Source organism: Octopus sinensis, linkage group LG30 (assembly GCF_006345805.1).
Source record: "Octopus sinensis linkage group LG30, ASM634580v1, whole genome shotgun sequence".
Classification (NCBI taxonomy): Eukaryota; Metazoa; Mollusca; class Cephalopoda; order Octopoda; family Octopodidae; genus Octopus; species Octopus sinensis.
Window position 1 is genome coordinate 14,320,895 of NC_043026.1, and position 27,500 is coordinate 14,348,394.

General features: G+C 40.1%; 1 protein-coding gene across 5 annotated transcripts in view; it reads right to left on the reverse strand.

The window, feature by feature from the left end:
- The window catches only part of LOC115226513 (colorectal mutant cancer protein), a 115,634-nt gene that overhangs the window by 13,391 nt on the left and 74,743 nt on the right, over window positions 1–27,500 (reverse strand). For 4 of the 5 annotated variants that reach the window (XM_029797507.2, XM_029797508.2, XM_036515035.1 and 1 more), the window contains 9 exons: window positions 24,424–24,566; window positions 21,939–22,069; window positions 17,385–17,815; window positions 14,957–15,214; window positions 13,097–13,206; window positions 10,933–11,014; window positions 7,175–7,571; window positions 1,879–2,071; window positions 725–986 (listed from right to left, as the gene is read on the reverse strand). In XM_029797507.2, the coding sequence (XP_029653367.1) occupies window positions 725–986; window positions 1,879–2,071; window positions 7,175–7,571; window positions 10,933–11,014; window positions 13,097–13,206; window positions 14,957–15,214; window positions 17,385–17,815; window positions 21,939–22,069; window positions 24,424–24,566 (2,007 nt within the window). The remainder of the gene's footprint in view (window positions 1–724; window positions 987–1,878; window positions 2,072–7,174; window positions 7,572–10,932; window positions 11,015–13,096; window positions 13,207–14,956; window positions 15,215–17,384; window positions 17,816–21,938; window positions 22,070–24,423; window positions 24,567–27,500) is intronic. The other variant, XM_036515034.1, reaches the window with a different exon arrangement.

Below are 27,500 nucleotides of genomic sequence, written 5' to 3' on the forward strand. Positions count from 1 at the left end.
CACCTGTGCCAGTGGCACGTAAAAAGCACCCACTACACTCACAGAGTGGTTGGCGTTAGGAAGGGTATCCAGCTGTAGAAACACTGCCAGATCAGACTAGAGCCTGGTGCAGCCTTCTGGCTTCCCAGATCCCCGGTCGAACCGTTCAACCCATGCTAGCATGGAGAATAGATGTTAAACAATGAGAGAGAGAAGTGTATTCCCATGCAGGAAAAATTATAGAACAATTTGTTTGGGATTTTGAGATCCAGGTGCATTTTCAAATCCCAAAACAAATTCTCCTACATATATATATATATATATATATATAGGAAAAAAGCAACAAGAACGGATCAATATATCGGTGCAATTGTTTCGTACGAGGACATCTTTAATAAAGCTACAAAAATTGCAGTAAATATAGGTGGCTCGTACTCATCAGCCGGGAAAAAATAAACATCGAATTTTCCCCTAAAGACATCCCCCTCCATAGTAAGGACGAGTATTATTGCTTTTTTCCTATTTGTAATCACCCCACTTGTCGTATGGTTAACACCATATAGATTTCCGGTGCATCCTAGTTAAGGACCATATTCATGTGAATTCATTAGAACTCACTTGAATCTCAATTATTTAAAAACCTATATATATATATATATATATATATATATTTATATGTGTTTTTTTGTGTGTGCACACTACAAACACACACACACATATGCACACCATACAACCAGTTACGTACCTTCATGGCCATTAACTCCTGCATGAGTACTGCATTCTCCAGATCCAAACTCTGGGTGTCGATGCTCGGTGCAGGGCCGGAGTCTGAAGCCCGGTCCACATGGACACTCTCAAGTTCCATGACGGTCATCTTCACCGAAGCACGGTCGTTCTTCAATTGCTGGATATATTCTCGTAGTCGCAGCTCATCTGATTTGCTGAAATCTACTTCATCACATACAACAGCAGCAGCAGCGGCACTTCCATCTGAACCTGTTGTTGTGCTGGAAGTAAAAAGGGAATATATATATATGTATGTGTATGCGTATGTGTAGGCGCAGGAGTGGCTGTGTGGTAAGTAGCTTGCTTACCAACCACTTGGTTCCGGGTTCAGTCCCACTGCGTGGCACCTTGGGCAAGTGTCTTCTACTATAGCCTCGAGCCGACCAAAGCCTTGTGAGTGGATTTGGTAGACGGAAACTGAAAGAAGCCCGTCGTATATATGTATATATATGTGTGTGTGTGTGTGTGTGTGTATGTGTTTGTTCCCCTAGCATTGCTTGATAACCGACGCTGGTATGTTTATGTCCCCGTTACTTAGCAGTTCGGCAAAAGAGACCGATAGAATAAGTACTAGGCTTACAAAGAATAAGTCCTGGGGGTCAATTTGCTCGACTAAAAGGCGGTGCTCCAGCATGGCCGCAGTCAAATGACTGAAACGAGTAAAAAGAGTAAGAGTACATATATACACATATATATCGTGCCAGCTTCGCCTGGCCTCCGTGCCGGTGGCACGTAAAAATCACCATCCGAGCGTGGCCGTTCGCCAGCCTCGTCTGGCACCTGTGTCGGTGGCACATAAAAAACACCATCCGAGCGTGACCGTCTGCCAGCCTCGTCTGGCACCTGTGTCGGTGGCACGTAAAAAGCACCCACTACACTCACAGAGTGGTTGGTGTTAGGAACGGCATCCATCTGAAGAAACACTGCCAGATCTGACTGGAGCCTGGTGCAGCCTTCGGGCTTCCCAGACCCCAGTTGAACCGTCCAACCCATGCTAGCATGGAAAGCGGACGTTAAACGATGATGATACACACACACATACAAAGGTATGTGAAACCAAGCTTGAGGGTAAGAGTAATCGATGATGAGAGCAAAGGAACTGATGATGCTTACCTGACAGTGTGGCTTGTTGACATATCATCCCACGGCCGAGGTGAACAGTTCTGGGGAGTGTTGATACCGCAACTGCGGTCCAGTTTCTGCAGTAATTGCTTAGCCATGCTCACCGCTGTCTGTCGGGCTTGGTATGCCTTCTGAAGAAGGTGTGCAGCATGTTGTTGCTCCTTCTCTGATGCCGGTTCACCTGCTGCGAAAGTGGGGAAGAAAAATGTACAAAACAGAGGATAGTCAAAAAGAAAGATGGAGAGAGGACGGATGCCTCCATGTATCAGCGATGGTCATATTTGTCTAACAAGTTTACACCCTTCATACACACACACAAACACACATATATATAGATAACGGGAAGCTTTATGAAAATAAACAAAAGACGAAGGCAGGTGAAATACAAACAAACAATTGTATTAGTATGGCGCTCAGGAAATATAAATAAAACAAGTCTTTTACGTTTCGAGCCTACGCTCTTCAACAGAAAGATATACAGAAAAGAAACACGGAGAGAAACAAGGAGAGAAAAAAATGCATGCAGAGGCTAGCGAATCAACATGGCGATATATATACACACATACACATACATACATACATTCTGAGAGGCCCCCTTCGGTCACGACACCTAGAAAGTTACCCTCCCAGGCACAAGTCCGGGCAAGGTTGTTTATAGAAGACCAGCAGTCGCCCATGCATACCGGCCTCCCCTCTCCACACTACTGATGTTATCCAAGGGAAAGGCAAAGGTCAATGAAGCTTGGCACCAGTGACGTCGCAACTCATTTCTAAAGCTGAGTGAATTGGAGCAACGTGAAATAAAGTGTCTTGCTCAAGAACACAACACGCAGTCCGGGATGCTAGTTGGCATGAGGCGGATTGAAACATGCACATTTTCTTAAAGTGGATGCCCTTTCAATTGCAAACTCTTACCTGTTTTCCAAGTAAGGTATTTACTTTTCGTTCCAGCAGTCTGCACACCTTGAGAATTGAAATTACAAGCCTTCTACTTATCAGAAAATGTAAACAAATATCTGTTTCTTACGTGTGTGTGTGTGTGTGTTTGTGTCTGATGGACCTCTTCTTAGTTTCCACTCAAAAGGCGTTGGCCCGTGTCTATAGAAGATGATACCTGTTCAAGCTATCATGTAATGAAGCTAAGCCCTGGCTAGAACTTACAGTAGAGGGAGACTCAGGGAGACATGGGATGAGGTGGTGAAGGGTGACCTTAGAAACCAAAACCTGACAGAGGAGATGGTAAAGAACTGGAATCTCAGGTGATATGAGGTTCTTGAGAAGACCTGCTCCCCTCAGCAAAACTGAGTTCTGGAAATGCTGTTTCATGCTTTCTATCCATTTTAATAACAATAATGGTGACATGAGTAGTAATGGCATGGCTCCAAAAAATGCAACTGCCAGGACCGAAGTAATTGTCCACTTAGAGGGCCCTGTCGGACTAACAATATTGTTTATAGATGTTATATAAAAATAGATGTGTTTGGAAAGTCACTGTGTACTTTTCTAATTGTATTTTGTATTTTTGTATTTCAGATTTTGCTCCCCAAAAGGTTTTAAGAACTGAAGAACATATATTTCTTGTCGAACACACATTTTGAGAAGGTGATAGAAACACAGATTTGGTGTGACAACATTTTTCTGATAAATTCCCAGAAACATTCTGATAAATTCCCAGCAATGCAGTTCATAACATTATTGCCAGATTCCAAGAAACAGGATTAGTGGAAGATGTCCGTTATCGTGGAAAACCATCAAAGCTCTCCGAGGAGATTTTGTCAAATATTTCTGACAGTATGTGGCAGAGTTGATCAAAACCATTAAGAAAGTTAGCACAGTGGTGAGATATTGGTCTTGCGACAGCTCATAAGATCATCAGAAAGGAATTAAAACCCTTTCTATACAAAGTAATGGTAGCACACGAAATGAAAGCAACTGATCATGAAAAGCAGCTACACTCTTTTACTTGTTTCAGTCATTTGACTGCGGCCATGCTGGAGCACCGCCTTTAGTCGAGCAACTCGACCCCGGGACTTATTCTTTTGTAAGCCCAGTACTTATTCTATCGGTCTCTTTTGCCGAACCGCTAAGTAACGGGGACATAAACACACCAGCATCGGTTGTCAAGCAATGCTAGGGGCATAAACACAAACACACACACACACACACACACACACATATATATATATAATTGATATAGGATAAAATTTTTTTTCGGGAAAAAAATTTTATCAATGGCCAGCATATCAAAAAAAGCCTTTAAAGGTAAAATTTATACATAATTTACAAGATAAGGGCAGAATCTGGCATTAGAATTTTTCTTCTGCCCTTATCTTGTAAATTTTATATATATATATATATATATATATATATATACGTATATACGATGGGCTTCTTTCAGTTTCCATCTACCAAATCCACTCACAAGGCTTTGGTCGGCCCGAGGCTATAGTAGAACACACTTGCCCAAGATGCCACACAGTGGGACTGAACCCGGAACCATGTGGTTGGTAAGCAAGCTACTTACCACACAGCCACTCCTGCGCCACATATATATATATATGTGTGTGTGTGTAAACCTTAAAGCAGTCATACAAACAGATCAAATCTCTTTCTTCCAGGACTGAAAAAATCATGAACAGCTTTAATAGATTTTTAAACCCTTGTTGTAGTCCTCATAAGTGTCTACATCACATGATCAATCCCAGAGAACTTCCTACATATCATCTTTATATATACAAGAGAGGTTGTGTGTCTGTCTCCTACGATTTAGATTCCTAACTACTCCCACATTTTGCGGTGCAGTTTAACCAAAACCGGGTATCTTATAGTCGTGATTCATATCGAGCCCTTCTGGGTATTAGCACGCATCTACAATGAGTCTACGATTTAAAAAAAAATTTACCATCATTTTTTTCCATCTTAATGCATTTTTTTCGCTATTATATAAGGGAAGTAACTCTCTAAAAATGTCTACGATGAGTCAACGATTTTAAAAAAAATTTACAATAATTTTTTTTCCATTTTTAATGCATTTTTTTGCTATTTTTTGGCTATAACTCTAAAAATGCCTATATAGTTATTTCCCTTACAAACCCGAGCAACGCCGGGCGATACTGCTAGTTTGAATATAAGACTGCCGGAGCAGGTCTGACCTGGGTTTAACCCTTTAGCATTCAGATTCTTCTGTCAAATGTAAAGCTTATGTATTCACACCATGTAAAATTAATCTTGTATCATTTCATGGCTTTGAGATTTCAAGGATGTGATTGTTTATTTTTAAAATGACACAACAAGGTAGCTATGAATGACCATATCTGACTAGTTTGAACATAAAACAGGTAGAATATTTTGGCCGGTTTAAACACTAAAGGGTTAATGCTTATTCACAGTATTCTGAATTAACTATGCATTATCACATAGCTTCAAGATTTCCAGGTGATTGCGTTATGGCAAAAATCATGACACCCCATGAGACATGGTGTGTGGTAGTGATAGATGCTTTCTCACCAAAGTATTGCAGTCTACGAAGATGGTCATATTTGTCTAACAAGTTTACACCCTTCATATATATAATGGGGACATAAACACACCAACATCAGTTGTCAAGCAATGCTAGGGGGACAAACACAAACACACACACACACACACACACACACACACATATATATATATATAATTGATATAGGATAAATTTTTTTTGATTTAACCCCTTATTTGATTTAACCCCTTAAAATTCAGATTATTCTGTCAAATTTAATGCTTATTCAAGATTTCCAGGTGATTGTGTTATGGCAAAAATCATGACCCCCTATGAGACATGATGTGAGGTAGTGATAGATGCTTTCTCACCAAAGTATTGCAGTCTATGAAGATGTCCGATGGGGTTCTCAGTTATTTGGTTTAACCCCTTAAAATTCAGATTATTCTGTCAAATTTAATGCTTATTCAAGATTTCCAGGTGATTGCGTTATGGCAAAAATCATACCACCCCATGAGACATGGTGTGTGGTAGTGATAGGTGCTTTCTCACCAAAGTATTGCAGTCTTCGAAGATGTCCGATGGGGTTCTCAGTTATTTGAATTAACCCCTAAAAATTCAGATTATTCTGTCAAATTTAATGCTTATTCAAGATTTCCAGGTGATTGCGTTATGGCAAAAATCATACCACCCCATGAGACATGGTGTGTGGTAGTGATAGGTGCTTTCTCACCAAAGTATTGCAGTCTTCGAAGATGTCCGATGGGGTTCTCAGTTATTTGATTTAACCCCTTAAAATTCAGATTATTCTGTCAAATTTAATGCTTATTCAAGATTTCCAGGTGATTGCGTTATGGCAAAAATCATACCACCCCATGAGACATGGTGTGTGGTAGTGATAGGTGCTTTCTCACCAAAGTATTGCAGTCTTCGAAGATGTCCGATGGGGTTCTCAGTTATTTGGTTTAACCCCTTAAAATTCAGATTATTCTGTCAAATTTAATGCTTATTCAAGATTTCCAGGTGATTGCGTTATGGTAAAAATCATACCACCCCATGAGACATGGTGTGTGGTAGTGATAAGTGCTTTCTCACCAAAGTATTGCAGTCTTCGAAGATGTCCGATGGGGTTCTCAGTTATTTGATTTAACCCCTAAAAATTCAGATTATTCTGTCAAATTTAATGCTTATTCAAGATTTCCAGGTGATTGCGTTATGGCAAAAACCATGACACCCCATGAGACATGGTGTGTGGTAGTGATAGATGCTTTCTCACCAAAGTATTGCAGTCTACGAAGATGTCTGATGGGGTTCTCAGTTATTTGATTTAACCCCTTAAAATTCAGATTATTCTGTCAAATTTAATGCTTATTCAAGATTTCCAGGTGATTGCGTTATGGCAAAAATCATGACCCCCCATGAGACATGATGTGTGGTAGTGATAGATGCTTTCTCACCAAAGTATTGCAGTCTACGAAGGTGTCCGATGGGGTTCTCAGTTATTTGAATTAACCCCTTAAAATTCAGATTATTCTGTCAAATTTAACCCTTTAGTGTTCAGATTATTGAACCAAACATAATGCCTATTGATTCCCATTGATTTGAATTAACCGTGCATTATCTCATGTCTTCAAGATCTTGATGGTGTAATTACTTAATGTGGAATAACATTGTAGGGTAGGTGTGAGAGCCTGGATCTGGTCAGTTTGAACATAAAACAGATTAGCTATTTTGGCCGGATATGGCCGGTTTAAATACTAAAGGGTTAAACAACAACCACAATAGCAGAATCAACAGAACAAAACTTACCGAATCCACTAAGACCACTGGCGTGAAAGTTAGCCAGATTGAAACCATGTTCACTCTCCATAACAGCACACAACACCTCACATGCCTCAATTGCCTGATCAGAGTAGTTGATGGCCAGCTGGAGCGCTGTGTTGTTCGACTCGTACTTGCCAATGAGCACACTTAGTCGGTCTGTGAGGGTCTTGCTTTCCTCCAGGTTTAATGCCAACAGTCCATACTGAGATTTCCAGTGGTCAATTTTGCTATTCAGGCGTTCAAATTCAATCTCAAATTCACGGATCTTGCTTTCGGAGATCTCATTCCCACATTTGTAGACTGTCTGCACTATTTCCTGCATACTGGAACATTCCTGCAGACTCTGCACTAGGTGCTCTGCCACTTTGGCATTTGGTAGCTGCTGCAACAGAAGAAGGAAAAGATTTCTTTTAATTTTAAGTCATTCAGGTAACATTTCAATGTAATTTTCCTTTCTAAAAAGAAAAACAAAAAACATTTCAATTTAAATATTTAAAGAATAGTGGCTGTGTGGTAAGCTAGCAGAAACATTAGCGCGCCAGGTGAAATGCTTAGCAGTATTTCATCTGCCATTATGTTGTGAGTTCAAATTCCGCCGAGGTCGACTTTACCTTTCATCCTTTCGGGGTCGATAAATTAAGTACCAGTTACGCACTGGGGTCAATCTAATCGACTTAATACCTATGTCTATCCTTGTTTGTCCTCTCTATGTTTAGCCCCTTGTGGGTAATAAAGAAATAGGTAAGTAGCTTGCTTACAAACCACATGGTTTCGGGTTCATTCCTACTGCATGGCACCTTGGGCAAGTGTCTTCTACTATAGCCTTGGGTCGACCAAAGTCTTGTGAGTGGATTTGGTAGACGGAAACTGAAAGAAGCCCGTCGTATATATGTATATATATATATATATATATATATGTGTGTGTGTGTGTGTGTGTGTGTGTGTTTGTGTGTCTGTGCTTGTCCCGCCATCATCACTTGACAGCTGATGCTGGTGTGTTTATGTCCCCGTAACTTAGCGGTTCGGCCAAGGAGATCGATGGAATAGGTACTAGGCTTCCAAAGAATAAGTCCTGGGGTCGATTTGCTCGGCTGAAAGGCGGTGCTCCAGCATGGCCGCAGTCAAATGACTGAAACAAGTAAAAGAGTATTGAATATAACTAATTAGAATGTTAATGTCTTGCAAGCAGTGTTCTTCATTTGCAATCTTCTGTGGAAACATGTCTGGTAATAGGAAGCATTCCTTTGCTTGGAAACAGGTGAGATCAGGTGTGGGGATATGTGCCATTGCAGTTTGTTTTGTTTTGTTTGTTTTTCCAGTTTCAGCTCTTGAGCTGTGGCCATGCTGGGGCACCGCCATTGTGGTGAAAGAGTACAGCAGGGATCACCACCCCCTGCCGGAGCCTCGTAGAGCTTTTAGTGTGTTGCTACATTCACAATTTGTTGGTGTATCCTGGGTCCTGACTGGTGACTGACCTGTTGGGCAGAGTCCAAGTTAGTCCCCATCTCCGTGATATTACCATGACCCTGTGGCTGTCAACTGAGCTGGGTCCTTAGCGAAGAGAATATAGTAAGCAGGGTCTCACTTGGAAAATCAAACAACATGGCCAAGCAGTCTGAGCTGGTGCTTTGGAATCATACAAGCAACTGGATGCATCACAGTTTCTGAGTGGACTTGTTGGCTGGATATGAAATCTGACCAATGGTAACCCCTCATCATCGTTTGGCGTCCACTTTCCATGCTAGCATGGGTTGGATGGTTCAACTGGGGTCTGGGAAGCCAGAAGGCTGTACCAGACCCAGTCTGATCTGGCAGTGTTTCTATGGCTGGATGCCCTTCCTAATGCCAACCACTTCAGAAAGTATACTGAGTGCTTATTTTCATGACACCAGCCCCTTAACCTGGAGTAGGGCTGCAGTAGAGAGGGAGGCGACCATATGCTAGGGGATGAGGAGTTGAAGTACAAGGGACCAGAACACAATAGGGTTTCTTGTTTACAGGATCTACATCATCATCATCATCATCGTCGTTTAGCGTCCGCTTTCCATGCTGGCATGGGTTGGATGGTTCAACTGGGGTCTGGGAAGCCAGAAGGCTGTACCAGACCCAGTCTGATCTGGCAGTGTTTCTATGGCTGGATGCCCTTCCTAATGCCAACCACTTCAGAAAGTATACTGAGTGCTTATTTTCATGACACCAGCCCCTTAACCTGGAGTAGGGCTGCAGTAGAGAGGGAGGCGACCATATGCTAGGGGATGAGGAGTTGAAGTACAAGGGACCAGAACACAATAGGGTTTCTTGTTTACAGGATCTACATCATCATCATCATCGTCGTTTAGCATCCGCTTTCCATGCTGGCATGGGTTGGATGGTTCAACTGGGGTCTGGGAAGCCAGAAGGCTGCACCAGGCCCAGTCTGATCTGGCAGTGTTTCTATGGCTGGATGCCCTTCCTAATGCCAACCACTCCGCGAGTGTAGTGGGTGCTTTTTATGTGCCACCAGCACAGGTGCCAGACGAGGCTGGCAAACAGCCACGATCAAATGGTGCTTTTTACATGCCACCGGCACAGAGGTCAGGCGAGGCTGTCAACGGCCACAATTGGATGGTGCTTTTTACGTGCCATCGGCACGGAGGCCAGTCGGGGCGGCGCTGGCAACGGCCACGATCAGATGGTGCTTTTTACGTGCCAGACGAGGCTGGCAAATGACCACGATAAGATGGTGCTTTTTACATGCCACCGGCACGGAGGCCAGGCGAGGCTGTCAACGGCCACAATTGGATGGTGCTTTTTACGTGCCACCGGCATGGAGGCCAGTCGGGGTGGCGCTGGCAACGGCCACATTCGGATGGTTCTCTTACGTGCCACCGGCACTGGTATCACAGCTACAATTTCCATTGATGTTGATCGATTTCGATTTTGAATTGATTTTGATTTTTCCATAATCATATGAAATGTCTTGGTACCAAAGGAGTTCAGGAGGAACCTAAAAGTAGGGCGGCACAGAAATAGTACTCACTACTTGTTGTAAAGTGGTTGGTGTTAAGAAGGGCATCCACCTGTAGAAACCATAACAAAGTTGACACAGAAACATAAGGCAGTCCCTTAGATCCATTGGATCCTTTCAAACTGCCCAACCCATATCAGCATAGAGTATGGACATTAAATGGTGATGACGACATATATGGTAGTTTTGTACAGCCTCTGCCTGCTAAATTCCATTCACAATCTAAGGCACTTGCCCCATTTGCCACACAGACAGATCAAATCTTCAAAGAGGTGATTAGGAAGTAATCTATTTCTTTACTATCCACAAGGGGCTAAACATAGATGGGACAAACAAGGACAGACAAAGGTATTAAGTCGATTCCATCGACCCCAGTGCGTAACTGGTTCTTAAGTTATCGACCCCGAAAGGATGAAAGGCAAAGTCGACCTCGGCGGAATTTGAACTCGGAACGTAACGGCAGACGAAATACGGCTACGCATTTCGCCCGGCGTGCTAACATTTCTGCCAGCTCACCGCCTTAATATGATGACATATATATGGTTATTTTGTACAGTCTCTGCCTGCTAAATTCCATTCACAATCCAAGGCATTTGCCCCATTTTCCCACACAGACAGATCAAATCTTGAAAGCGGTGATTAGGAAGTCATCGTTTAACCCCACAGCTATTCTTTACCTCGTTTGATAGGTATTTTACAGCAATAACAACAACAATAATAATGGCTTGGCACCTACCTGCTTATCATTCGCACATGTTTTTAATTTCTTTAGTTCAGCAATCTTAGCCACAGGGAATTGTTCATTGGTTGCCAAAGCTCTACAGTATATAAAACATATATATATAAATATAAAATAAGAGAGTGGTTACTATATGGCTCACTCTAGCACCAGTTAATCCAAAAGGTTTCAACCACAAAAATACATGTTTCCCATGAAAGTCAGTACGATTGTTAGCTCACACGGACAGGGCAAATAAAAAATAACAAAAATACAGATTATTTTGGGACAATTGTTTCGCTATTAATGAATTAAATGTAATTTTACTTACAAAAAAATCCACTTGAGCCATATAGTGACCACTCTCTTATATTTATTTTGTAAAAATATTATAATATATTATAAAATATTATAATAATCCAGGTTTCTCGGAGCACTAGGCCACTTGGTGTTGAATGGATATACTATTAAATTAGTATCTAATTCTCTCACCCTTATTAATTAATTATATATAAATATATATATACGAATATAAACAAGAAGGGTAGTAATATTATTTACTACCAGGTGCCCAGCACAAAAGACGAATTAGTCATGAGACAAAAATATTATTCATATAGAAAAATATTATTCATGTGGTTATACAATTAAGGGCTCCTAAATAAAGATGCCGAGTGCTGGGAACACAAAAAGGGGATGAATTTATCGAGAGTGAAAATCAAAAACATTTACCGATAACTTTAAACCACGGTACGAGTTGTTAAAGTTATCGGTAAATGTTTTTGATTTTCACTCTCGATAAATTCATCCCCTTTTTGTGTTCCCAGCACTCGGCATCTTTATTTAGGAGCCCTTAATTGTATATATATATATATATATATATATATATATATATATATATACATATATATATATATATATATACAAGATAAGAAAATGGAGAAATACATCTAAATCAAATATCAATAACCAGATAATACTCAATCACATACTTTATTAAACCACCACATAAGAGAGTGTAGGGTTAAACATAAAAAAGCAGAACAAATCAGTGTACATAAAGGAATGTACATAAAAAAGTGTACAAGGCGCAGGAGTGGCTGCGTGGTAAGTAGCTTGCTAACCAATCACATGGTTCCGGGTTCAGTCCCACTGTGTGGCACCTTGGGCAAGTGTCTTCTACTATAGCCCCGGGCCGACCAATGCCTTGTGAGTGGATTTGGTAGACGGAAACTGAAAGAAGCCTGTCGTATATATATATATGTATGTGTGTGTGTGTTTGTCCCCCTAGCATTGCTTGACAACCGATGCTGGTGTGTTTACGTCCCCGTTACTTAGCGGTTCGGCAAAAGAGACCGATAGAATAAGTACTGGGCTTAACAAAGAATAAGCCTCGGGGTCGATTTGCTCGACTAAAGGCGGTGCTCCAGCATGGCCGCAGTCAAATGACTGAAACAAGTAAAAGAGAGTATATAAGAGTAATGTTGTATAATAAGTAGAATATATATAAAAAAGAGAATAAACATATAAGTAAATATAAATATAAGTATAGATTACATCTTACAGCTGTTTCGGCCATGTAGATAAGTATGTCTTATTTTACCAATATTAATATATTTAATGTAGGATAAAATTTTTTCGAAAAAAAATTTTATTAATGGGCTGGAGAATTTCTATTTTGGATGTATTGAGGGTACTTAATTGTGCTCATGACTTAGTGTTTTGCTTCTTCCATGGGTATGAGTAAGTATCTCATTTATTTCTTTGCCACATTTATCACTGACAAAGGGAGGGCTCTTACGAGCTAACCCTGAAATCGGTCCGATATGGTAATAATGGAATTTTTTAGAGATATAGATGCATCATCATCATTTAGCGTCCGCTTTCCATGCTAGCATGGGTTGGACTGGTCAACTGGGGTCTGTGAAGCTGGAAGGCTTCGTCAGGCCCAGTCAGATCTGGCAGTGTTTCTACGGCTGGATGCCCTTCCTAACGCCAACCACTCCACGAGTGTAGTGGGTGTTTGTTACGTGCCACCTGCACAGGTACCAGACAGAGCTGGCGAACGGCCACGAACGGATGATGCTTTTACGTGTCACCGGCACGGGGCCAGGCGATGCTGACTTATGTAAAAAAAACTAAGGTGAAAAAACAATTGAGAATAAAAGCAACTAATACCTACCGCTTTCCAGCAGTTGGGCTTATCACTGGGGACTTGATAGGAGTGGATGTCCGGCTATCTGAATGAACTGAGCTTTCAAAATACTGTAATTGTGATTGTAATTCTCGCACCTGAAGAGAGGATAGGATAATTAATTAATTAATCATTCAAGGAAGGACTATACACTGATGAGGTGCTGAAAAATTCCTAGATTTTGGTAAAAGAAAATACAGGAGGACCAGTTAATTATGATTTCAGGAGTGGCTGTGTGGTAAGTAGCTTGCTTACCAACCACACGGTCCCGGGTTCAGTCCCACTGCGTGGCACCTTGGGAAAGTGTCTTCTACTATAGCCTCGGGCCGACCAAAGCCGTGTGAGTGGATTTGGTAGGCGGAAACTGAAAGAAGCCTGTCATATATATATATATAATATATATATATATGTATACATATATGTGCGTGTTTGTGTTTGTATGTCTGTCTTTGTCCCACCAACATCGCTTGACAACCGATGCTGGTATGTTTACGTCCCCGTTACTTAGCGGTTCGGCAAAAGAGACCGATAGAATAAGTACTCGGCTTACAAAGAATAAGTCCTGGGGTCAATTTGCTCGACTAATATGTATGTTCCTCATATGCTCCTCATATGTATGTTCATTTCTTCAACCACATTTGTCTGGGGTTTGATCCCTCCACTGTACAGCATTATATCTGCAAGTATCTTTTGCCTATCCACTGAAGGTTAACCAAAGCTTCACTGTAGCCATGTATTTCCTTTATCACACAAGTACTGGTGGCATGAAAAATGGTGATCACTAACGTACTGTAAAGTGGTTGGCATGAGAAAGGCAGCGAGCTGGCAGAATCGTTAGCACGCCGGGCGAAATGCGTAGCCGTATTTCGTCTGCCGTTACGTTCTGAGTTCAAATTCCGCCGAGGTCGACTTTGCCTTTCATCCTTTCAGGGTCGATGAATTAAGTACCAGTTACGCACTGGGGTCGATATAATCAACTTAATCTGTTTGTCTGTCCTCTCTGTGTTTAGCCCCTTGTGGGTAGTAAAGATATAGGTATTTTGTCTGCCCCTACGTTCTGAGTTCAAATTCCGCCGAGGTCAACTTTGCCTTTCATCCTTTCGGGGTCGATAAATTAAGTACCAGTTACGCACTGGGGTCGATGTAATCAACTTAATCTGTTTGTCTGTCGTCTCTGTGTTTAGCCCCTTGTGGGTAGTAAAGAAATAGGTATTTTGTCTGCCCCTACGTTCTGAGTTCAAATTCCGCCGAGGTCAACTTTGCCTTTCATCCTTTCGGGGCTGATAAATTAAGTACCAGTTATGCACTGGGGTCGATGTAATCGACTTAATCTGTTTGTCTGTCCTTGTTTGTCCTCTCTGTATTTAGCCCCTTGTGGGTAGTAAAGAAATAGGTATTTCGTCTGCCGTTACGTTCTGAGTTCAAATTCCGCCAAGGTCGACTTTGCCTTTCATCCTTTCGGGCTCGATAACTTAAAGTACCAGTTGCGCACTGGGGTCGATGTAATCGACTTAATCTGTTTGTCTGTCTCTGTTTGTCTCCTCTATGTTTAGCCCCTTGTGGGTAGTAAAGAAATGAGAAAGGACACCAACACAGCCCTGCACCTTTACTGGATCCTGTCCAACCCATGCCAGCATAGAAAATCGGCGTTAAATGAAGATGATGATATATACATCTCTCAGCAGGCCTGGTGCACCGTCACCCCCACCCAAGCTGACCTTCCCGATTTTTTTTTTTCACCGGATTCCTATGTTTTCGATGACAGAGATTCAGAAAATGCAAAAAACACATTTTCAAAATTTTAAATTCCCCACCAATTTAAAGGAAAAATAAAGGGAAAAAACAAACCTTCTTCTTGAACCGGTCCCTATCATCCCTCATGGTACACATGTGAACCTTCATTGTGTTCAGCTCAACCTCCTGTCGTCCAACCTGCTCTGTGAGGGTGTTGTTATGTTGTCGTACGTTGTTGAGTTCGTCCTGAAGGTCAGAGGTTGGAGGTAGGTCGTTAGAGGGTGGTGGTGGAGGTGGGTGGAAGGTCGGCTTCAACTTCCGACTCATGTTCTTCGCTGAATCAAAGCTAAACTCCTTCACTTTCTTACAAATCTGTGGGAGATGATAATAATAATAATAATAATAATAATAATAATAACAATATAGCGGCGAAAGAATTTGACAAGATTAGTAAATATAAAGACTTGCTAATAGAAATTGAAAAAATGTGGTATCTCAAGGCGACTACAGTACCAGTCATTGTAGGATCTCTAGGAATGATAAAAAAAGGTACTGAAACCTATTTGAAAAACATGTGCAGTTTAATGCAATGCAGGAACTGGCTGATGTCAGTGTGGGTCCCATATGTGGAAGCACTCAGTCGGTTACGACGATGAGGGTTCCGGTTGATCCAATAACGGAACAGCCTGCTCGTGAAATTAACGTGTAAGTGGCTGAGCACTCCACAGACACGTGTACCCTTAATGCAGTTCTCGGGGATATTCAGCGTGACACAGAGAGTGACAAGGCCGGCCCCTTTGAAATACAGGTACAACAGAAACAGGAAGTAAGAGTGAGAGAAAGTTGTGGTGAAAGAGTACAGCAGGGATCACCACCATCCCCTGCCGGAGCCTCGGATGGAAGCACTCCGTCGGTTCCGACGATGAGGGTTCCGGTTGATCCAATCAACGGAACAGCCTGCTCGTGAAATTAACGTGTAAGTGGCTGAGCACTCCACAGACACGTGTACCCTTAATGCAGTTCTCGGGGATATTCAGCGTGACACAGAGAGTGACAAGGCCGGCCCTTTGAAATACAGGTACAACAGAAACAGGAAGTAAGAGTGAGAGAAAGTTGTGGTGAAAGAGTACAGCAGGGATCACCACCATCCCTGCTGGAGCCTCGTGGAGCTTTAGGTGTTTTCGCTCAATAAACACTCACAACACCTGGTCTGGGAATCGAAACCGCGATCCTACGACCGCGAATCCGCTGCCCTAACCACTGGGCCATTGCGCCTCCGGGTCCCATATATACATATAAGCAACAAGGATTTCTATGCAGCTGAAAATTGCTCTACATTTTAAATTGATGTAATGATTGCATTGTTCAATTAAATGGTGGGGGGGGGGACGGTATCTTTTTTTCTTCACAAATGTAAATAAACCCAATCTGTTTCTTAAACGAGGGACATATTCATACGACACAGAATGTTTTTTTTTACCTCAATGGACATCATTGATTGGTTGAAATTGAAGAAAAACAACAACAAATATCTTACAAACTATAGAACTTTCTCAATAAAGCCAAGAGAAAAAGATGTTTTATAAACACATTCTACCAGTATACGAAGTTTAAAATCTTTTAGTTACCTAGAAATTATGTTAAAAACTGCCGTTCAAACCGAAAAGATCCATATCTTGCAAACTATAGAATTTTCTCAAGAAAGCCAAGAGAAAAAGATGTTTTATAAACACATTCTACCAGTATACGAAGTTTAAAATATTTTAGTTACCTAGAAATTATGTTAAAAACTGCCGTTCAAACCGAAAAGATCCATATCTTACAAACTATAGAATTTTCTCAATAAAGCCAAGAGAAAAAGATGTTTTATAAACACATTCTACCAGTATACGAAGTTTAAAATTTTTTAGTTACCTAGAAATTATGTTAAAAACTGCCGTTCAAACCGAAAAGACCAAATATCTTACAAACTATAGAATTTTCTCAATAAAGCCAAGAGAAAAAGATGTTTTATAAACACATTCTACCAGTATACGAAGTTTAAAATTTTTTAGTTACCTAGAAATTATGTTAAAAACTGCCGTTCAAACCGAAAAGACCAAATATCTTACAAACTATAGAATTTTCTCAATAAAGCCAAGAAAAAAGATGTTTTATAAACACATTCTACCAGTATACGAAGTTTAACATTTTTTAGTTACCTAGAAATTATGTTAAAAACTGCCGTTCAAACCGAAAAGACCAAATATCTTACAAACTATAGAATTTTCTCAATAAAGCCAAGAAAAAAGATGTTTTATAAACACATTCTACCAGTATACGAAGTTTAAAATTTTTTAGTTACCTAGAAATTATGTTAAAAACTGCCGTTCAAACCGAAAAGACCAAATATCTTACAAACTATAGAATTTTCTCAATAAAGCCAAGAAAAAAGATGTTTTATAAACACATTCTACCAGTATACGAAGTTTAACATTTTTTAGTTACCTAGAAATTATGTTAAAAACTGCCGTTCAAACCGAAAAGATCCTACACTGCTTACCTGCATTACATTATCTTCAAAGCTATCCATGTGCGGGGCCATGCTACGACTTTTTGTCATTTTCACATTTCTCTTGTCTACTACCATTACATCATCATCATCATCATCGTCGTCCTCATCGTCGTAGTCTTCGTCATGATGATGAGGATGATGATCATCATCATCACCTTCAACATCGCCATCATCGTTGTCATCATCTTCACCATCATTGTCGTTCTCCCTGTCAGCATCCCTTCTGTTTATTGCTTTAACCATACCGGTGCCGACACCCCCACCATCACCACCACCAGTGTCACCATCACTGGAGGTGCCAGTGTCGGCCGCAGCAGCCAACCGTGTGACTGCTGTAAGGTTTTTCCGGCTGAGTGAGGGCAGCCCGTGAACCAAGCCATGTGTGTAGTCGGCATTTATTTCTGGCCCGATATCTGCAGCTGGAGGAAAGAAAAGAGAAAGGAAAAGGAAATGAATATGCAGTAGGGGGTGATTTGATGAGATTTGGTTATTTCTATCGGATCCTTTATAGTTATCTATACACACAGATATATATATATATATATATATATATATATAATAATAATATTAGGGAATAAATCCAAACTTACAGGGAAAAATGAGATTTAGGATTAAATCCAATTTTATAGTATAAACATATTATATTATATTATATTGAATTAGAGATAAAACCACTATTAGGCAAATCAAACAGTGAAAAACATAAACCAATACATAAAATTAATTTAAAAATATAAAAGTTAAAAATAAAAAATTATTTAAATAATTTAAACTTATAAATTTTATATATATATTGTATGTATATTTTATATTTATATATTATTTTATTTATTAATTAATTAAGTTATTTATTTATTTATTTATTTTTATGTTTTTTTGTTTTTAAATTTTTTTTTTATATATATCAAAAGTATTAAAAGTTTAAGTGGTTTTATCTCTAATTTAATATATATATATATAATATATATATATATATATATATATATATTATATTGAATTAGAGATAAAACCACTATTAGGCAAATCAAACAGTGAAAAACATAAACCAATACATAAAATTAATTTAAAAATATAAAAGTTAAAAATAAAAAATTATTTAAATAATTTAAACTTATAAATTTTATATATATATTGTATGTATATTTTATATTTATATATTATTTTATTTATTAATTAATTAAGTTATTTATTTATTTATTTATTTTTATGTTTTTTTGTTTTTAAATTTTTTTTTTATATATATCAAAAATATTAAAAGTTTAAGTGGTTTTATCTCTAATTTAATATATATATATATATATATATATATATATATATATATATATATATACACACATACATATATATATACACACATATATATATATATCTTGAAACCTCCTCCCTATCTTTCTCACTCTCTAAATACATATGTGGATATATATGAATGTATATGTATGTTTGTATATGTGCAGATGAAACTACACATGTACTGATCAGCTACATGTTGCATTCTCAAAGACTTGCAAATTATCTGATGTGAGAGTTAACGTTACCAACACTGACAAACAAGGGAAAAGAAGAGGGAGAACTTTCACCAAGGACATAATCTGCAAAGAAGTATTGTATGAAACGTGTATTGGCTCTGAACCATTGCCTTGGCTTATAAGTTACCAACAATGTGATTTTCAGAGTATGCCACATTGCATTAAATTTTTACCCCTGTGAAATTGTGACTCCTCTATAGTTTATATATAAAATAATTTTTTTACTATAGAATTTTTGTTTCATCATCCTCATCATCATCACTTAATGTCCGTTTTCCATGCTAGCATGCATTGGACGATTTTGACTGAGGGCTGGCGAGCCAGATGGCTGCACCAGGTTCCAACCTTGATCTGGCAGAGTTTCTACAGCTGGATGCCCTTCCTAACGCCAACCACTCTGAGAGTGTAGTGGGTGCTTTTTAGGTGCCACCTTCACGAGGGCCAGTCAGGCGGTACTGGCAATGACCTCGCTCAAATCTTTTTACACATGCCACCGACACAGGTGCCAGTGAAGCAGCGTTGGTAACGATCACGCTCGAATGGTGCCCTTTTACATGCCATGGGCACGGACGCCAGTTGGCTGCTCTGGAAAAGTATGAATTGATCATGCTTGGATGGTGTTCTTGGCACCCTACTAGCACAGGCATAAGTGCCAGCATACATACATATTAAAAAACATGCATATATACTGAAAATAAAATAAATATATGGGGAGAGAGAGGGGAAGCACATATTGAGCAGAAGTCAGCAATGCTTGTCTAGAGTTTAGGTCCAATAAGGCTTGCATGACACCTCATAGACCCTCTCCACTCTATTGACATTATTCAGAGACAAACCAGAGTGAGATGTCTGGAGTCAATATGAGTCGCAGGCTCAGGGATTTGGGAGCGCCAGGATCTCTAGCACAAACCAAAGATCCCAAAATGTCCAATGTCTATTTATCATAGTCCTCCAGGCAATAACAGAGGAATTCAAGACAGGATGCCCCTGGGAGCTTCTCTATGCATCAGCAGAGAGGAACTCCCAGGGATCATCAGACCTTGCTCTAATTGCTGAGTTACTACCAGAACTAGAGGAAAAGTTTCAGGTGTGGAAGTAAGGATTCGAACCAAAGGGCCTTAGAATCAACCTAGCTAAAACCAAAGTCTTATTAAGTAGGAAGGCAGATAAACCACGCATCCCTTCAGGTAGACGGCCCTGCTCGATCTGTAGCAAAGGTGTAGGTAGAAACTCCATAAGATGTACCCAGTGTAAGCTATGGACACATAAGAGATGCAGCAATATCAAAGGAAGGCTAACTGGGAAGATAGTTTTTATATGTGGCAAATGCTCAGGAGCAATAAACACTGAAAATGTGCAGAGACCAACTTCTGCCACATTCCAGGGAGGAAAACTAGAAGTAGTTGATAGCTTCCGTGACCAAGTCAAAAGTGGGAGTGGTTGCTCTGAAAGTGTAACTGCTAGAATAAGAATAGCCAGGGCAAAGTTCAGAGAGCTCTTACCTCTGCAGGTGACAAAGGGCCTCTCGCTCAAAGTAAAAGACAGACCGTATGACGCATGTGTACAAACAGCCATGCAACATGACAGTGAAACATGGGCCGTGACTGCTGAGGACGTGTGTAAGCTTGCAAGGAATGAAACCAGTATGCTCCACTGGATGTGTAATGTCAGTGTGCATACTCAAAAGAGTGTAAGCGCCCTGAGAGAAAAGTTGGACTAAAGAAGCATCAGATGTGGTGTGCAAAGAGAGACGACTGTGCTGGTATGGTCATGTGTTGCAAATGGATGAGGACAGCTGTGTTAAAAAGCATCACACCCTAGCAGTTGAGGGAACCTGTGGAAGAGGTAGACCCAGGAAGAAATTAACATATGAGTGGCTGAGTGTTCCACAGACAAGCATACCCTTAACGTAGTTTTCAGGAAGATTCAGCATGACACAGAATGTGACAAAGCTGGCCCTTTGAATTAAAGGGACAACCAAGTTGAGCAAATTGGAGCAGTTTTAATTTAATGCTGTTTCAATTGCATTCACTAAGTATAAATGCACACACACACAATCATATACATCTATATATATACAACTCAACTTGTGTGTTTAACTTCCTGGCACATCTCCTCCTAGCCAACAAATCGTAGAACCACCAAAAATGGGTCACTTAAAGTTTAGGCGAATGAAAATTGAACTGCGCTATTTCTGTTCCGAAATTCATCTCGCAAGTGCAAAAATCGATAATGTGTTTGTTTAGGCCTTATTCCATGGATTGAATAGTGAACTTTACTCAGTCAGCTGTTTGACGTGAACCGTGTTCACCACGTGTGCAAGCATGCATAAATAGCATGAAAAATAAAAATTCAAGATATAAAAACGAATCGCCGTAAACATTGTAGAAATTCAGCAATGAAATGAATTTTCGGGATGTAGCCCGGAGGGTTTTTTCGTATTAATCGTTTGGACTTTGTGAACACATACCAATTGTTTTCATAACATTTTTAACGCTTTGAATTAAATGTGACCATTTTGCGTTGAGTCTGCAGTTTGAATCACTTTAATTTTAGCAGGCCGGATTTTTGATCATCCCAATACTGTGCACGTAAACTTAGCTGTTTGACGTGAACTGTGTTCACCACGCGTGCAAGCATGCATAAATTGCATGAAAAATAAAAAATCATGATATAAAAACGAATTTTCGAGATGTAGCCTGGAGGGTTTTTTCGTATTAATCGTTTGGACTTTGTGAACACATACCAATTGTTTTCATAACATTTTTAACGCTTTGAATTAAATGTGACCATTTTGTGTTGAGTCTGCAGTTTGAATCACTTTAATTTTAGCAGGCCGGATTTTTGATCATCACGATACATCGCCAGCAACTCCCTGAAATCCCCGTTGAGAAATCTATTATATATATAACAATACTTTGAATGTGACTCCTGAGAAAGAGTAAAAGTAATTATCCGATGAACGATGAGTATTACTGCTAGTATATACATACATGCACATATGGTTAGCACTTACCTATGCTTGCTGCCAGTGACTCATTAGCATTATTCTCATTTAGACTAATGACATCATTAACACTACCCAAGTCATCATTGCTTTTGGCACTTTGCCCAGCATCTGACTGGTCTTCATATTCATCTTCTTCTCTAATTAAAATAAAAAAATAACTTAATTAACAATTTCATAACTAATCAATCAATACATAAATACTAAGCAGAGTAATTAATTATTTAATTTAACCATCCAAACGTGGCCATTGCCAGTGCCGCCCCGACGGGCCTCCGTGCTGGTTGGACGTAAAAAGCACCATCCAATTGTGGCCGTTTGCCATCCTCGCCTGGCCCCCATGCCAGTGGCACGCAAAAAGCACCATCCGATCATGGCCGTTGCCAGCCTCGCCTGGCCCCCGTGCTGGTGGCACGTAAAAAGCACCATCAGATCATGGCCATTTGCCATCCTCGTCTGGCACCTGTGTCAGTGGCACATAAAAAGCACCCACTACACTCTCGGAGTGGTTGGCATTAGGAAGGGCATCCAGCTGTAGAAACTCTGCCAGATCAAGATTGAAGCCTGGTGCAGCCATCTGGCAAGCCAGCCCTCAGTCAAAATCGTCCAACCCATGCAAGCATGGAAAACGGACGTTAAACGATGATGATGATGATATTAGTGATAAGAAGTAGAGAAAGAGTATTTCGAATTGGTGGTAGAATGACCAGTGTCCATTGTAGAAGTAATAAAAGAGGCTAAGTGAGGAGACAGTGTGTCTGTGACCGGTCAGGTATTGGAAACTATTTGGGATCTTTTCGGTTTTAACGGCAGTTTTTAACATAATTTCTAGGTAACTAAAAAATTTTAAACTTCGTATACTGGTAGAATGTGTTTATAAAACATCTTTTTCTCTTAGCTTTATTGAGAAAATTCTATAGTTTGTAAGATAATTATTGTTGTTTTTCTGCATTTTCAACCAATCAATGACGTCCATTGAGTTAAAAACATTCTGTGCCGTATGAATATGTCCCTCGTTTAAGAAACAGATTGGGTTTATTTACATTTGTGAAGAAAAAAAGATACCCTTCCCCCTACCCCTAACCCTAAAATAAATTGAAATGCAATAGATCGATACTAGGGTCATAACTATGGGTGACAATTTCATATGACACCGCTAGAAAAAACTGTCGTTCAAACCGAAAAGATCCGCTATTTGTTATATCCTTATGTTGTTTGAAGTTTATATGCTGTGCACGTAAACTTAGCTTTCAGTGTTTAACAAAGTCAGGAACCAGTTGTCACCTGCAAAAGTGTATAGTTTAACCCTTTTGTTACCACATTCCTGTTGAGATGCTCTGTGTTTCTTTCAATTAATTTTAAATATGACAAAGAATTTAGTAAAATAACTTCGTTTTAAGCTAGAGTTAGGAACATAAATTGTGACTAAGGTTTGGTGGAAGATTTTAATTCAAAACTTATGAAAACAAGATATTTGTACTACAGAGCCAGAGGTAGTTTCAGCCAGATTGGTATTGAAAGGGTTAAAAACATCTCTACATTTGGGCAGATGGACATTAGAAGCAGTTGAAAGGGTGTGGATTGAAGGAAATTTAGGCTATTATTTCTAGCATATAGAGTGACCACATTGAGGTCTCCTTCTCTCATGTTTTCTGCTGATTATTTTTCTTCATAACCCTTTTGTTACTGTATTTATTTTGAGATGCTCTGTGTTTCTTTCAATTGCTTTAAATATAACAAAGAATTTAGTAAAATAACTTAATTATCATTCAGCTAGTGTTAGGAACATAAATTGTGACTAAGGTTTGGTGGAAGATTTTAATACAAAACTTATGAAAACAAGACATTTGGTAACGAAAGGGTTAATAGCATGGATCCTGCTTTTACTAATTGTTTTAGGTGTCTAGTAGGTGCAAGTAGACCTTGACACACTGTTAGCTCCCTCATCCACAGATCCAGTGGTACATCCAGGATATGAAGGCAGCAAGGTCCAATCTTATTACTACACATTTCATTTTCATTTTCATCTAGTTTCAGCTCACGAGCTGTGGCCATGCTGGGGCACCGCCATTATATTTTTACATGCATTCCTTTATGTTTTTAAAATATGAAAACACAAGCATTTGTTTGTATGAATAGTTATAAATTATAATGATTTGTAGAGGCGTAGGAGTGGCTGTGTGGTGGCGAGCTGGCAGAAACGTTAGCACGCCGGGCGAAATGCTTAGCGGTATTTCGTCTGCGTTACGTTGTGAGTTCAAATTCCGCCGAGGTCGACTTTGCCTTTCATCCTTTCGGGGTCGATAAATTAAGTACCAGTTACACACTGGGGTCGATGTAATCGACTTAATACCTATGTCTGTCCTTGTTTGTCCGCTCTGTGTTTAGCCCCTTGTGGGTAATAAAGAAATAAGTAGCTTGCTGGACCCTGATTGAACTGGGGTTTTTTAAAAGCAACGACAATATGGCTAGATAACAATGTTTGTACCAGTACCTTATAATATTTATGTTGTGTCTATCAATTTTCTTGCGTAGCTCAGCGATGACGCTATGAAGTTCTGTGATCCTCTCCTCGTAGCGAGATGTGATTTTCTCCACTTTATCTTCATAGTCTCGTTGTATACGTAATTTATCAGTCTGTGAAATAAAAAGACGGAAAGAAAAAATAAATACTTGAAAAACACAATAAAAATACATATACATATAAATACATGTGTGTATAGACATACCTGCATAGACATAGATGTGTGTGTGTGTATATATATATATATACACTTTACTTGTTTCAGTCATTTGACTATGGCCATGCTGGAGCACCGCCTTTTGTCGAGGAAATTGACACCGGGACTTATTCTTTGTAAGCCTAGTACATATTCCATTGGTATCTCTTTGCCGAACTGCTAAGTTACGGGGACGTAAACACACCAGCATCGGTTGTCAAGCGATATTGGTGGGGACAAACACAGACACAAACATATACACACACATGCACATATATATATACATATATACGACAGGCTTCTTTTAGTTTCCGTCTACCAAATCCACTCACAAGGCTTTGGTCTGCCCAGGGTTATAGTAGAAGACACTTGCCCAAGGTGCTACGCAGTGGATCTGAACCTGGAACCATGTGGTTGGTAAGCAAGCTACTTACCACACAGCCACTCCTACCCTAATGATCCTTTCACAGTATAACAATATTTGTTCCAACACACAATTCCATATCAGTAATCTTGTAACACAAATACATAAAGGTAAAAATAAAAAGGAATGTAAAGTTGAAAAAGACACGACTTGAAATGAATTTAAGGCACGTAAAAAGCACCATCTGACCGTTTGCCAGCCTCGTCTGGCACCTGTGCCGGTGGCACGTAAAAAGCACCCACTACACTCACGGAGTGGTTGGCGTCAGGAAGGGCATCCAGCTGTAGAAACATTGCCAGATCAGACAGGGCCTGGTGCAGACTTCTGGCTTCCCAGACCCCAGTTGAACCGTCCAAACCCATACTAGCATGGAAAGGGGACACTAAACGATGATGATGATGATATGAGTGTATGTGTATGCTCAAATAAATAAATATGTACAAATAAATAAATATATATGGCATCTAAACCTAGCAGGGTTACCAACCAAGTTTACCAACCCTTAAATCACACTTTACTTTCTTATTATAGAGCGTGGTCCATTAATTAGACAATGTAGGATTATGATGACTGATTCAAAGATCTGCTTGTTCCTGGTCACCTGGAAGCTAAACAAGAACAAAATCATCAACCTCTAACACTACCTATTTCTTTACTACCCAGAAGGGGCTAAACACAGAGGGGCACAAACAAGGACAGACAAAGGGATTAAGTCGATTACATCGACCCCAGTGCGTAACTGGTACTTAATTTATTGACCCCGAAAGGATGAAAGGCAAAGTTGACCTTGGCGGAATTTGAACTAAGAACGTAAGGACAGATGAAATACCTATTTCTTTACTGCCCACAAAGGGCTAAACACAGAGGGGGACAAACAAGGACAGACAAAGGGATTAAGTCGATTACATTGACCCCAGTGCGTAACTGGAACTTGATTAATCGACCCCGAAAGGATGAAAGGCAAAGTTGACCTCGGTGGAATTTGAACTCAGAACTTAAAGACAGACGAAATACGTATTTCTTTATTACCCACAAGGGGCTAAACATAGAGGGGACAGGCATAGGTATTAAGTCGATTACACTGACCCCAGTGCGTAACTGGTACTTAATTTATCGACCCCGAAAGGATGAAAGGCAAAGTTGACCTCGGTGGAATTTGAACTCAGAACGTAGCGGCAGAGGAAATACCTATTTCTTTACTACTCACAAGGGGCTAAACATAGAGGGGACAAACAAGGACAGACAAAGGGATTAAGTCGATTACATTGACCCCAGTGCGTAACTGGTACTTAATTTATCGACCCCGAAAGGATGAAAGGCAAAGTCGACCTCGGCGGAATTTGAACTCAGAACGTAAAGGCAGACGAAATACTATTAAGCATTTCGCTCAGCGTTTTAACGATTCTGCCAGCTCTCCACCTTCGTAACCTCCAACACTACCATCACCCCTCATCCCCCACTATGACAAAGAGAGCAATGCAGTATTGATCACATGACCACTATCTCATCTTGCTGTAGTTGTTACTAATAGTTGTACATTAGATTCATTATATACTGTAATAGTGACTGCAGTGACACCAACACATCAACACTATATTACAAGCACAGCTCTTCATTAATATATACTCTTACTCTTTTACTGGTTTGAGTTATTTGACTGCGGCCATGCTGGAGCACCACCTTTTAGTCGAGCAACTCGACCCCAGGACTTATTCTTTGTAAGCCTAGTACTTATTCTATCAGTCTCTTTTACTTGTTTCAGTCATTTGACTGCGGCCATGCTGGAGCACCGCCTTTTAGTCGAGCAAATCGACCCCGGGACTTATTCTTTGTAAGCCCATTACTTATTCTATCGGTCTCTTTTACTTGTTTCAGTCATTTGACTGTGGCCATGCTGGAGCACCGCCTTTAGTCGAGCAAATCGACCCCAGGACTTATTCTTTGTAAGCCCAGTACTTATTCTATCGGTCTCTTTTACTTGTTTCAGTCATTTGACTGTGGCCATGCTGGAGCACCGCCTTTAGTCGAGCAAATCGACCCCAGGACTTATTCTTTGTAAGCCCAGTACTTATTCTATCGGTCTCTTTTACTTGTTTCAGTCATTTGACTGTGGCCATGCTGGAGCACCGCCTTTAGTCGAGCAAATCGACCCCAGGACTTATTCTTTGTAAGCCCAGTACTTATTCTATCGGTCTCTTTTACTGGTTTCAGTCATTTGACTGCGGCCATGCTGGAGCACCGCCTTTTAGTCGAGCAAATCGAACCCAGGACTTATTCTTTGTAAGCCTAGTACTTATTCTATCGGTCACTTTTACTTTGTTTCAGTCATTTGACTGTGGCCATGCTGGAGCACCGCCTTTTAGTCGAGCAACTCGACCCCAGGACTTATTCTTTGTAAGCCCAGTACTTATTCTATCGGTCTCTTTT